Source organism: Patagioenas fasciata, chromosome 14 (genome assembly GCF_037038585.1).
Source record: "Patagioenas fasciata isolate bPatFas1 chromosome 14, bPatFas1.hap1, whole genome shotgun sequence".
NCBI lineage: Eukaryota > Metazoa > Chordata > Aves > Columbiformes > Columbidae > Patagioenas > Patagioenas fasciata.
Window position 1 is genome coordinate 16,502,106 of NC_092533.1, and position 14,163 is coordinate 16,516,268.

The 14,163-nt window shown below is 41.8% G+C and overlaps 1 protein-coding gene across 10 annotated transcripts in view; it reads right to left on the reverse strand.

The window, feature by feature from the left end:
• Positions 1 to 14,163, reverse strand: part of ANKHD1 (ankyrin repeat and KH domain containing 1) — a 115,445-nt gene that overhangs the window by 25,261 nt on the left and 76,021 nt on the right. For 9 of the 10 annotated variants that reach the window (XM_071814838.1, XM_071814837.1, XM_071814835.1 and 6 more), the window contains exons 15-21: positions 12,847 to 13,590; positions 5,252 to 5,397; positions 5,004 to 5,115; positions 3,589 to 3,734; positions 2,506 to 2,648; positions 1,569 to 1,782; positions 217 to 392 (exon numbers count right to left, since the gene is read on the reverse strand). In XM_071814838.1, coding sequence (XP_071670939.1) covers positions 217 to 392; positions 1,569 to 1,782; positions 2,506 to 2,648; positions 3,589 to 3,734; positions 5,004 to 5,115; positions 5,252 to 5,397; positions 12,847 to 13,590 — 1,681 coding nt within the window. The remainder of the gene's footprint in view (positions 1 to 216; positions 393 to 1,568; positions 1,783 to 2,505; positions 2,649 to 3,588; positions 3,735 to 5,003; positions 5,116 to 5,251; positions 5,398 to 12,846; positions 13,591 to 14,163) is intronic. The other variant, XM_071814840.1, reaches the window with a different exon arrangement.

Genomic DNA, 14,163 nt, shown 5'->3' on the forward strand with positions numbered 1-14,163 from the left:
ACTGCTTAACTCTGGACCCCAGCTGCCTGCTTAGATTAATTAACACTGGAGCGGCAGGATACTCCAGAATACACTGGAGAGGAGGGAACAGATACAACTACTTAAAGAGCTTCCCATTCCCTTTGCTCTCAGATGCATGAGGCAATGTAAACAGGGGCACTCTTGCCACAGAGGAATACAGCACGAATGTACCTTTAATGAGAAGAAGTAATTTACCGATTAATCAGGAGCTCACAGAACTTGTAGTGACCCTTATCTGCTGCAATTGTTAAAGCTGTATCTCTTGAGGAAGGCACAGGTGGAGCATTAACATCTGCTCCTTTATCAAGGAGAACCCTTCCAACCTCTGCATATCCTCCTGAAGCCGCTTCCATCAGAGGGGTGAGGCCAGTCTGTGCAAAGAGAACGACTTACAGAGCGTGAAGTTTCTACAATACACTTTGGATAAGACATAAATGATTTCTACATGGGGGAAATCAGGTTCTTTTTTTAGCTGCCTATATTTAGTTTAGAAGCCTAAAGTTCAAGCAGTCTCTTTCTCAAAAAAAACCCACCCCAGATGAAACAACACCCCCCAAAAAATCCCACAACGCAAAACCCAAATGCTCTTGGGCTTTGATTTATACAAACCCAGGTAAACGGTTGACTAAGTACCACCAGATACCTGTCTCAACAGCAAAAACAAAGTTTACAACAGGATCTCTAAAATAGAAGTTAGAACAGATGTAAATGAAGACAGAAGTGTTTCTACAAAAATGTCCAGAAAATGGCTTTATAGCTTTTCTCTAGTCTCCCTTAGCACTGAGACTGATCTGGGCCCAATTTATTTGTCAGGCTAAACTGTTAAATTAACTTATACTAGCTGCTAACATGCCCAACTGACCATTTGAGAGCTGGCTTTTATCCATATCCCCTTTTCTCCAGCCACAGTCACTCCAGAAGCAGGCGGGGTAGACAGACACAGCAATTATTTCAGCAGCCTTAGGAGTTACCAAAAATTCCTTTGTGCTGGGGAAATCAGTCTGGCTGTCTACACAAGCTTTAAGCTTGCTTTATGGCAGGAGACACAAAGCTGTCCCAGAGTACCAAAGGATGGGACCTGTGAAGCATTTCAGAGGCACAGAAAGTCACAGTACTGAAGCCATGGGTTCTACAAAGCTTTACAAAGTTTGATTGCACTACTGCTGTTGTAGACAAGAAATCTGCTCTACATGAGAATCACCATAAGCAACACTATTCTTTTCCTGCCTAAACTTCAGTCATGTGTAAAAAATATGTATATCTATCCGTTCTGTTAATGAATATCACATCAAGCTTAAGCACTGCAGAACAGAGCCAATCTAAGCTTCATTATGAACTCAGAAGGACCAGTCAGCTTTCCCTAATGCAAAAAAATCATCATCTTTAATGTTTTCTGTTTGTTTGTTTTTTAAGCCAAACTTGTTTCAGAACATTTAATAAATCCTTTGAGCCCAGAGAGGCTCAAAGCAACAGGGAAACTTGAAAAACTCAATGACTTGGAGAAAACACCTGTTAGAAATAAGTCATAAGGCGACTCACACACTTACCTTTGCCCTGTGCTCGACGTTGGCCTTCCTGTCCAAGAGCAGACTGACCACCTCTGCTCGGCCTTGGAAACAGGCCAGGGTGAGGGCTGTGTTCCGGTTGGTCTCAATTTGGGCGTTAATATCAGAACCCATATCGAGCAATAGCTTCACAGCAGGTACGTGGCCGTTCATAGCGGCCAGCATCAGAGGAGAAATACCGAGCTTGCTCCCAGTCCTGGAGGGAAAGAAAACACCGCAGTTCTCAGAACTGGAGGAAGGCGCTGGGAAATGTAAGTGTATCTAAGAGGAATAAAACATTTTGCTGTAAGCCAGAAAGGAACATATAACATTCACAAATATAGACACTGACCTAAAATACTGGCATTTTTTTAATTGATTAGGAGAAACCATGCAATAGACAATTACGATTTATAAAAAAGGAAAATACTTTCAGCTTTTAGACGTTTAAAGGGCTGAAGTACACATAAGCCTTAAACTACATATACTAAAAATCAAGGCTGCATCTGATTCATCCAGAAAAAACATGCTGCAGTTTTAACTTTCAGTAATGATAGAATATACGTAAGCTTTGTAAATTTGCTCCTCTTACTGAAAAAGACACGTTCAAACACACACATAGAGCTGCTCTGAATGCTTTGCCTGGCTCTTTTTCCTGGTTCTACTGGAAACACAGTTTGATTTCTAGATCCTAGAATGGTGGAAAAGGGAAGGAGAAGGTCTGCAAACAAGAACAATCCCTTAAAATTTCGGTATAAGGGAGATGAAGTTTGTGGTAGTTAAAGGCACTGAGATAACAGGAACATAAAGGATAACATCAGTGTAGAAAGGCTGCAAGGAGGTCTGCAAGCACTAGAGATTGCAACCTGCGCCTCGATATGTAGGCAAAAACTGAGCGTCTGTGCTATAGTGCATTCACCTAGTGCACATCGTACATTACCTTGAATTAATTTCTGCCCCAGCATTGAGAAGAATCTTGATGATATTAACATAGCCACCAGATGCAGCAAGGCTTAATGGTGTATAATCAGACACATTCCTATGTTCTTTATTTGCTCCCCGGGCCAACAGCAAATCGACAACCTGAAAAGACAGCATGCATGTTAAAAAACATACTGTGGCCTTCACTATTATCCAGGAAGCGAAAGGATGTTATAGCATGTTCAAACCTTCCAGCTTCCATTGTCAATAGATAAGGTTCTGCAGGAAAACCTCTCTCCTCTCTTGCTTTACTTTTACGTACACACTGTACAGACTTAGCAAGGAATGAATACAACAGCTAATCTGCGTGGGTTGTAGCAGTGTAGCCCTTGTCTACCAGAAAGATTATTTTACCTAATCAAAAATGCAAGGTTTTAAAGGGAAGCTCTTTGTGTGGATCTTAGGTTTGCAAATAAGGGATCTATCCCACTCCCGTAACGGCTCACACTGTTCCGAGTGCCTCTTAACTCCTACAACTTGAATTCAAATGACATTTGAACCAAGTTTGACCATCTTTATTATATGGTTTTTCCAACAAAACACACGGTAAAAATCAGACTGACCGATGTTATTGGAACAATCATGAAGAAGGAGTTCTCTATCAGAAGCTGCTCTATCAGCCCTGCAGGTTACCACTAACACCATGGATTGCCAACACAAAATTCACGTTTCTGTCCTTGTGTGTCTGTCCCGGCCGTTTTAGTTTTGAGAGCATGGAGGATGCATAAGGTGAGTGTTCAATGAATAGTTATTCATTAAGCATCTCTACATCCCTCACAAAAGGACTTACCTTGCAAGGATACATGGACAGATGAACGACCGCAAGTTATAGCAACCATCAGCTAACAAAGCTATGATAGCCAAGGGAGAAAAGAATACTTAAAGAAGAAAAAGACCTAAATTTGCTACACTTATAAAGGCTAAAAACCTTCCAGAAAACGGATGAATTATTGTACCACAAACAAAAAAAAAAAAACCAAAACCAACCAAACAAAAAACCAAAAAAAAAATTCCAACCCACTGAAGACAAGTATGTCTGTACCTCTTGGCGTCCACCGGAGCATGCCAACGAAAGCGGAGTATCCTTTGTGCGCTCAGACTGTGCTTCTATATCCCCACCTTTATCTAGAAGAATTTCCACTACCCCAACATGTCCAGCAGTTGCAGCCAGAATCAAAGGTGTAAAACCTAGTTAGAAGAGATCAAGTTTAAAACAACCTTTAGACTCTCAAAAGTATTATTAAGGAGCAGTAATGCACAAAACGGTGAATTCACAAAGACTTCTGTTGATCAGATTTGTCTTCCTCAGACTAGAAGTTTCCTCATATAGGTCACAATCTCAGACTCTTGATAGGCCTCTTCTGACTATTTAGGCTCTGATTCCAGTCAAATATAATCAAAGGCTCTTCAAAAGAAATCTAAGCAGTGCTTGCACTGACCATTTGGATTGTTCCAACCAACTCATCTCTTTAGAGAAGTCACAGCTTTCCATTTGATTCCTGTTTAATAAAGCTCCAACAAGTGAACACACCTGCACTGTGCATGTTGCTTATTTCCAGTCGCCAATGTGAGTTCCAAAGAGAGAGACGTGGTGGTTTTGTTCTCTCAGCTCTAAAAGATTTCAGGTTTTGCTGAACTCCGTTATTGGAAACAATATGATACACAACCTGGTGACTACTCCCCATTAACTTTGGAAGCCAAGATTTGGTATTTACCACCATTAGCCGCTCTATCTAGTATGCTAAGGTCTTTTTGTAGAAGGTGAATCACAAGTACAGAAGTGCTTCATATTTCGTATATCTGCTTAAGATATCACTCAGATGCACTTCCTTTCAAAAACACACAAAGAAGGTCATGCAATGTCACTGGTTTCTATGGCCAATATTTCTACATGAAATGTAAGAATGCAATTCCAAAATTTTGCAAGCTTTGGTCATTTTTGGTCAATTACTGGAGGGAGTCCAGTGGTGGGTTACAAAAATGACGAGGGGTCTGGAGCATCTTTCTTATGAGGAAAGACTGAGAAAGCTGGGGCTGTTCAGCCGGGAGAAGAAGCTGAGAGGGGACTTCATCACTGCTTACAAAGATCTGAAGGGTGGATGTCAAGAAGACGGGACCAGACTCTTTTCTGTGGTGCCCAGTGGGCACAGATTGAAGCACAGGAGGTTCCATCTAAACATCAGGAGAAACTTCTTTACTTTGAGGTGCCAGAGCCCGAACCAGGCTGCCCAGAAAGGTTGTGGAGTCTCCTCTGGAGACGTTCAAAGCCCATCTGGACACATTCCTGTGCAACCTACTCTAGGTGAACCTGTTTTAGTAGGTGGGTTGGACTGGATGATCTCCAGAGGTCCCTTCCAACCTCAACCACTCTGTGCTTTTCTGAAGTAAAGAATCCCAGTTGGAAATTCTGTTTCAAATTGTAGTTCACGGTCAAACTGTTCTACTGTTTCAGCTTACCCTTCTTGTCTCTGTGTTCAATATTGGCACCACGTGCTATCAGCACAGATACAAGTTCTTCATGACCTCCTGCACATGCGAGCGTCAGAGCAGTATCATGATTACTTTCGGTCTTCACGGTTGGGAAGAAAAAGAAATATATTCAAAAATTAAAAATAATTCAAGAGAGCTTTAACATTTTAAAGACAGTATTAGAATTAGAACTTAGTAGAAAGCAAATCCACTCCAAACCAACTGCAATTACTCACATGTGCATCAATGTCGACCGAAGGATACATGGGAAGCACCGACTGGGAGGGCACGTTGCTTGATGCCTGTGAACAAGGCTCAGGCGTAGGGGACTCGGTGGTGTGCAAGGAGCTGCTGGAGCCACTGGGCACTCTGCTGTTCACAGCTGAAAAGTAACAGTATGTTATTAACCCACTCGTAGCAAAGCCACACTTTATATGAATAAAGATTTAGTCGCAAGAAACTGCAATGGTCTAATATCAAAACAGTAATGGGGGAAACACAGCAAGTGTTCCTAAACAAAACCAAGTTGGTGTCTTGTGCAAAGAGGTTTTGCAGCAGTTAAACAGTGTAAGTATCGTCGCCAAACTCTGTTAAGTTAGAAAACAATTTTATGAATTAGTCTGTATGCATTACGAGTATGAAATATGAAGGTTATTAGTTACCCTTCTCAAACTGTAACCTTCCCTGTTAGAGTTTAATCATAGGCTCAGCCTAAGCAAGCAAATGATTGATTGCTAAAACACAAACTGAATGTTCAGAAATACAGTCTCATTCTGGAACTCAAAACTTTTTCATGTAAGGTTAGTGCACACCTGGTTTTCAGAGAAGGTTTTCAAAGCAAGAAAACTGACAGCAACTTACACCATTAATCATGTCTCAGAGTTCAAACAACCCAGGAAAGGTGGAAGAGAAGCAGACAGGAGGGGGCAGTCAACAAAAATCAGCTGAAAACTATCTGTGCTCCCTAAAATTTATTCTCATTGATCCATAGCCTGTAAGATTTCATCATGATGATCTAGTGCAGCTCAGGGACACACGGAATGCAACTTTATCTTCTTTAAAAAGCAAAGCCAAAAAAACCCCAAACCAAACAAAAAACAAACAAACAAACAAAAAAAAAGAGAATATTTTATTCAACTGGTTTTAAATGAGACTTTAGCAGAACAAGCAGAGAAATATCCCTGCACATACATATCATGGGGCCAAGAGAGTCTGAGGGAAGCCCAAGTGACTCTAAGGCTCAGCTGGATAATTGGCAGAGAGGTTTAACAAAGCTCTGTACTAGCTATGAATGCATTTTAACTCTAGTAAGCCATGCTAATATAGCAGCTGGATTTGACAAGTATTTTGACTTTTGGATTGCCAAATTTCTACACTGTGCAGCTTCATTAGATGGAATACCTGGTTAGCTTTAATTACTCCAAAACACATGGTATTCGTAGCATTTCTGAAATGAGCAACTGATGGAAAACACTAACTGCAGGTAAAAAATAGCAGCATTTTGCTTTTGTCCAGGTGTTTCAAGCAATAAGAGAAGATGAAGGATGAACTCAAACCTGTGTACATCAGAGAAACTTGCAAACCTTTCCCAGCTCCACCTTCCATTGAGAAACGACACACCAGCCGTTACTCATAGGAAAGTGGTGCAGACGGGAAAGTCTTAGAAAAATCCTCAACGTGATCACTAATAGCACTAATTCAGCCTACAGGACTGTGTATGAGCAACAACGGAATCACAGGCTGGAGCAAGTGCAGATGGGTCACTTCAGCTGGGTTCTGGAAACATGGGTGTGGGGGGGGCTGTCACTGAAACTTTGGGAGGAGACAGTTTCCAATCGTATTTTTTAAGTAAAGCATTCTCCTTGACATACAGGCAAAAGGTAGCATTAACATCTAGCTATTACATTTAAGCAACAAAATATTGTATGCAGAGTTGACGTTACGATCTTCACAAACCAGGTTGGTATTAAAGTTCCAAATAGAAAAGTTCCAACACTTCATCTGCCTACTACGGATTAGCACTTCGAGCAGCAGATGAGCATTAATTAATGCAATACAATTGTTTCCTTGCTCAATGCACTCAAGTGCGAGACACTAATTGGATTTCTAAAGACTATTCCTTCCAAAATACAAGACACCAAATCACTCCGTTAAGGACCTAGGTGAAATCAAACTGGTCTGTCCTTATGAAAGACACTGGCTCAGTGCTTTCAGACCTTGTAACTACAAATGTACCTAAAAATGTGCACACAAAGCAGCAGTGTATAGAGGGAGTCCCTTGAGCCAGTTTAAGAGTCCTTAATGTAATATATTCAGTGTTGCTGTTACAGGTTCCATTAATTCTCTACACTTCACAACCACGACTGAAAACGTCCAAGTATTTCTTGCATACTTTAGATTTTCATTATGTGCCTGAAATATGAGTGTGCACTAAGGACTTCACGTGCACAGTAACAATGTCAAATGTGAGAGAGAACACCAAAGGTGGCAGAAATGCAGACGAACCCTGTATTCACACACCAAATTCTTGATTAAAATAAAATCTTACAAGAAACAGTCCTACAACGCCCACTGACAAAACATCCTCTCTGTAACTGCCGAGTTTGCAAAACCGCACGAGTTTTGAAGTGTCATTTTCTATTTCTTTAGAGCGGCTGGCAAGCTGGCCCAATGGAGCACCAATGTAACTCATGCTCTGTGGAGCAAAACACGTTTGAGAACTTCCACCTGCAGTTTCACGGGGCTGACTTAGCTCAGTCTAAGCTACACAACAACATATAGACTTTCAACTCAAAGATGACCTTGGAACAATGGTTCCAACATCCCTTCACAGACATCTGTATGAAATTGCAGCTAACTCCTATTGCCCCAAGTATGTTTCTGCATTACCAAACACAATTGTGGGAGGAGGAACAGCTACTGCTCCTGAGAACCCCATCCAGGGAGACAAGGCTGTGCTACCAATGGGACATACACCAGGAGAGCCAACTGCAGAATCCCAAAATGTCAAGGGTTGGAAGGGACCTGGAAAGCTCATCCAGTGCAATCCCCCCATGGAGCAGGAACACCCAGCTGAGGTTCCACAGGAAGGTGTCCAGGCGGGTTTGAATGTCTGCAGAGAAGGAGACTCCACAACCTCCCTGGGCAGCCTGGGCCAGGCTCTGGCACCCTCACTGGGAACAAGTTTCTTCTCAAATTTAAGTGGAATCTCTTGTGTTCCAGTTTGAACCCATTGCCCCTTGTCCTACCATTGGTTGTCACCGAGAAGAGCCTGGCTCCATCCTCCTGACACTCCCCCTTTATATACCTGTAAACATTAATGAGGTCACCCCTCAGACTCCTCTTCTCCAGCTCCAGAGCCCCAGCTCCCTCAGCCTTTCCTCACACGGGAGGTGCTCCACTCCCTTCAGCATCTTGGTAGCTGCGCTGGACTCTCTCCAGCAGTTCCCTGTCCTTCTGGAGCTGAGGGGCCACAACTGGACACAATATTCCAGGTGTGGTCTCCCCAGGGCAGAGCAGAGGGGCAGGAGAACCTCTCTGACCTACTGACCACCCCCTTCTAACCCACCCCAGCTACCATTGGCCTTCCTGGCCACAAGGGTCCAGTGCTGGCTCATGGTCACCCTGCTGTCCCCAGGACCCCCAGGTCCCTTTCCCCTACACTGCTCTCCAACTGCTTCTCATTGAATTTTGTCTTTTCCACCGGAGGGGTGCAGGTAAACATGCTGATAGCCAGGTACCAATTTAAAAAAAAAAAAAAAAAAAGAAAATCCATTTTCACAAGGTGTGCCTCAGATCTCTATAAAATACCTATTTTGTGACACAGGTTTTGGTTGTTTCCATAGACTTCAGTATTAAGAAGACTTGTATTAAAACCCCAAATTATTCTACGCCTGACAAAATCCAGGTTCCCCACATTTTCAGAAGGGCATGCAAGTTTCCAAAAGGACTTTATTTGAATTGGTGTGAATTCAAAGACAGGTCTGCAGGGACACAGATGCCCACATTCCAAAGTTAAGAAAAAAAACCACAGGAAACCTGAGTAAAACAAAATGAAGCAAGAACTCAGTATTTGATGTCAGTATGACTGGGGAGGCATTAGCAGAACCTCAAGCAAATAGGTCTGGATGAGTGTGCAGCTGTTTTACTCCAGTTTTACTCCAAACAGCAATCTTAAATACAGTAACTCATGTGTCACCTCATTACCTTAAAATATCACAATTTCATAGAACTGACCACAACTAGATTTTCAGAAACCAAATAACAGTAAAGTTTCTCAAAACACATCTGGAATTTCAGCATACGAACGGGAGCTCAGAGAAGACTCAGAAGCACAAAGAGACGCCATCTCCTGATGAAAAACACCAGCCGAGTAGAACAAACAGGAATAAAACTATTCCAGCTAAAGTAGAAAGGCAGCAACAAAGAAAAGAGAGCTCCTCATCTTGAATTCCCTAAACCAGTAAAATGCCCCAATTCAGATGCTGCCAACTAAGAAATCTACTACAGTAAATGCATAACGTGAACTGAAATGAAACTCCAGCTATGAAATACAAGACACTTCAAGAAACCACGTGCACCAAGTAATGAAAATTATATCCAAAACATCCTCTTCTACTAGAATATGTGATCTGAAATAATTTATTGCTTTCTCACTCTAAACCACACAGCATTTGTATCTTGTAAATCAAATTAAAGTCTTGACTGTAATAAGCCCCACCTACAAAGATAAGATTAGTTGCAACATTTTTCTTTAAGCACATCTACATAAACTCCATTACAACCAAAACGTTCTGAAGCGGAAAGAGCTGCTTCAGTTTTATGTTTGACCTGACTTTCCAAAGGTTGCTTGGTTACTTCTGCACAGAATCACAGAATGGGCTGGGTTGGAAAAGACCTCAGAGATCATCAAGTCCAACCCTTGGTCCAACTCCAGTCCATTGACCAGATCATGGCACTAAGTGCCGTGTCCAATCTCAGTTTAAAAACCTCCAGGGCCGGTGAGTCCAGCACCTCCCTGGGCAGCCATTCCAATGCTGACCACTCTCTCTGCACAGAATTGCTTTCTCATCTCCAGCCTCAATTTCCCCTGGCAGAGTTGAAGCCCCTGCCCCCTTGTCCTATTGCTGAGTGCCTGGGAGAAGAGCCCAATCCCCCCTGGCTAGAACTGCCCTTCAGGTCGTTCTAGAGAGTGCTGAGCTCACCTCTAAGCCTCCTCTGCTCCAGACTGAACAAGCCCAGCTCCCTCAGCCTCTCCCCATAGGGCCTGTCTGTGTTCAAGTCCCTTCCCCAGTCTTGTTGCTTTATGAAAGAGGGGCGTCATGTCCACATCTATCAGTGACTTACTGCCAGTGAGACTTCCACACTTCGCACCTTGATGTCAACCATCTCAACACCTCATAGATAAATTATGCCAGCAGACTGGCGAGATAAAATGCTCCATTTATGTATGTTGCCTTAATTAAGTTAATCAGCAAAATAAAGATCTGAGGCTTTTAGAAACGCAGTTTCTCCCTACCAGCTAGTCTCAACTGAGGCTTTAAAAACTTGTTTCTTACATCACCACTGTTAAGAACAACAGTAAAAGGTATTTCAGTGCAGAGGGCAAAAAGCTAATTTATCATTTCTGTTCTTCTGCAGTAGAACTGATACAAACTGGAATAGTCGGCAGGAATAAAAACATTCATACCCCTTCTAAACCAAGAGTCGCTCCCCATGGTTCCTGCAGCTCCAACTTCCCGCACATGAGCCCCTGAACAACGTTACCGGCGTCTGCAGCACGTATGGAAAGATCCGCTCTCATAACAGTTCCTATTGCTCCAAATTTCTTGATAAAATTAAGGATTCATGGGGAAATTTGTGGAAAAAGCTCAAGTGGATTTTAAATACAGACAGAAAGAGTCTGGAGTATGAGTAGGTAGATTTACAGTTTGTTTTTAGATGCACATAAATTAGAGATTCAGTAGGGACTGTAATTTACACAGAGGTCACTTCTAGTCTGGATTTAAAAAATTCAGCAAAATATCTAATTCTGTTTGAACAATTTTTTGGAGGGAGGGAATTAAAACAAGCATGAATTTCGGAAGAAAATCTGTTTCAGCAAATCAACATTTTTGCAGGAGCGTCTGGAACTGGTTGGCTAAACTTTTTAAAGTTGCATTTCTATAAATACAGTTTCTAACAGTTGTAGAACAGCATGCTATTGGTTTTGATTTTTGAAATAACTTCTTAGCAAAAAATGTCCTTCATTATTAGCAAAAACTAAATAAACAGCTTCAGAAAGGAAGGTTTTAAAAATTATTGTGAAGATGAAATTTTTCTGGTTGTTGGCCATCTCTTCTCCAATGGCACAGTTCTCACACTCAACTCACCACAGCACTATTTCGTTTTGGGTGCACCGAATATTTTGGTTGTAATACACAGCTGCCAATCATGGAAGGGTCTAAAACACATGGTCTTGTGCTAGGTATGTTAGAACCGTCAGCAACAGGAACCACTCCAAAGATTAAGACCTTGTTGATTATGTTTTGCACCAATGATTCAAATTTTCCTCCTCACACACACCAGTACCAAATCTTCAGTAATAAAATTCAAGAAGAATCCAACTGTATTTTTGTTTTAATGTTGGCTGAGTAGTCTGAAGGGCACCGTAGAGTGGGGGACGGAGACACGTCACGGCAGAAAAGGGGGAACCAAGACCAATTCTCTCTAATACAAAAGGATCTGTGAATGACAGCGTATGGCAGAATGGTACCGCACACTGCTCTGTTCAGCAGCTCTGGTTTCCACAGGCTGTTGCAATGTTGCAGGAAGACTCAACTTGCATAAGCTTCATGCAATGACCATTCTAAAAGTTCATAGGAATGGCTAACAAAAGGTCTTATCACATGTTTCTACAACTTTGAAATGAATGTAAGAGGACAGGGCAGTGACTACAAAGGGGGGTGAGGGAGCAGGAAAATAAGGGCTGAGGGACAGACACAAGGTGCAAACAAAAGCTAAAACCCACTGAATTAAAAAAAACAAACTACAGACCAAACAACACTGGCTATATCCTACATACCTCTAGAAGCAAACATCAATCCTAGTCAAATCCACGAAACGAAGTCAGCCAAAACAATAGCTCTTTATTCCATACGAGGATTCATGCAACCCAATGTGTAGGAACTTCCATTCTTCTTCACACCGTTATCAAGCAATGGAAGGATGCTTGGATTTTTGCTTTTCATCCACAGAACAGGACACATCTTTGCCATATGTTACATTCTAACAAACAGATATTCTTGTGCAACAAGCGGGGTTTAGCGTGTATTCTGAAAACACAACCATTACAGAACGGAGCGGTCGTGTGCAGTTTCCAGGCTGCGTTTAAACTATAGCAACACCTCCAGCAGCACAGACAGGGACACATTTGCCCATACAATAATTTGTCATTTTCTAGAGATGGCTACTACACTGAAGTCACCGAGGTATAAGCCTGTATAGAAAATCCTATAGAAGATATAAAACTATCATGCTTTCAGGTTTCCGAATGGACACTACTTATCGCTCACGATAGGGCTTTTTAAAGCAGCACAGAGAAAAAGATGAAGCCAAAGGGGCTCAACAGGTCTCCAGTACAGGAAGTTTTGCACTTTGGAAAAAAGATATTTCAAAGTCTCATGTTAGAATTGGAAGTCACTGTTAGGATTAATAGCACTAATCAGGAACTTCATTCTCAAGCAAGTATTCTCAAACTGGAAAACCCCAAGATGTTTTTGGAGGGAAGGAGAGGAAAGGGGAAACTGAGCACACAAATGAATGCAAAAAATAGGTATATTTCTTAACCCACCTGCTATTAGGTCATCAAGAGTGTCGGTAAGCGTCTGTGCTGGAGTGGCAACCATTAATCCGTCTGCTTCTTGAACTAAGAGCCCCTGCCCAGCAATTTGCTGCTGCTGTCCTACATTCTGCTGATTCCCTAATGCTTTCTGAAGTTCAAGAGACTCTGTTCCATTATAACCCAAATTACCAGAAAAATTACATTGCGGTGCTGGCAAAGGCTGGATAGGGACAAACTCTATTTGTTCAGCAGGTGGTGGAGACTGTTGTTGCTCGTCATCTTTAGACAAGATTGTGTCAACCTGAGGTAACCCTGACAAGTTATCCTCTGGCAGACCCTTAGCGGCTTCCACTTCTGGGAAGACCCCTGTAAGTGGGCACTGCTGCTGCACGGGAAGTGGTGTGTCTGTCTGACCTTTGGTCTCCAAATATTCTTTGGTAAACTGCTGTTGAGTTTTCATCTGCAACTGCCTTTCCACCTTCTGCAGCTCCTTCAATATTTTCTTCTTCTTCTGTACTTGTTCTTCTCTGTTCTTTTTAAGTTCTTCAATCTTATCTTTATTTAAAGGTTCACCTTGAATTAATTCCAATGATTTAAGTTGTGCTTTTTCAATAGCACTAATTCTCTGTCCAAGTTCATTCAGCTTGCCTTCAGTCTCTTCTACTATGCATTCCAAAGGCTGGTATGGGTGAAAAGGTGGCAGTAGGTCCTTATCTGCTACCTGCAGGGAACTTGACTTCTGCTTGGATGCACCTAAGCACATGAAAAATGTTTGAAAAAATGCCATGCTGAAGATATCCCAAACCTCCCCTCTCACCCACCAAAAAAATAAAAAAGAATTAAAAAAAATATTTAAAAAATCTTTACAACTAACACTTCACATCTGTCAAACCACAGAAAGGTAAACCCTGCACTCCATGTTAAGACAGGAAAAGACAAAGCATACAGCTGGAATTTTCAATGTTGATCCTAATATCCCTTTGCACACAGCTATTTTAATCTTAATACGAAACCTTTAGTTTCTGACATACATAACCATGTGTCTGCAAGCTGAAATCAGCAAGAAGAAAAAGGCAATTTAAATAACTTACTGAGTTCCCGAAGTTGTTCTGGTGTGTGGAGCAATTGAACTACAACTAACTAACTTCCAACAGCAAGGTTACAAGCAAAACAGTCTATATTTGAGAGAAGACTATCTCGACGGTGAGATCAGTTTTCTGAATTTGTCCAACCACCACAGCATTCCACCTTTACATTACAACCAGAACCCTGCCAGTGCAGACTGACTGTATACAAATACATTCTGAAGCTTTAGCACCTTTTTCA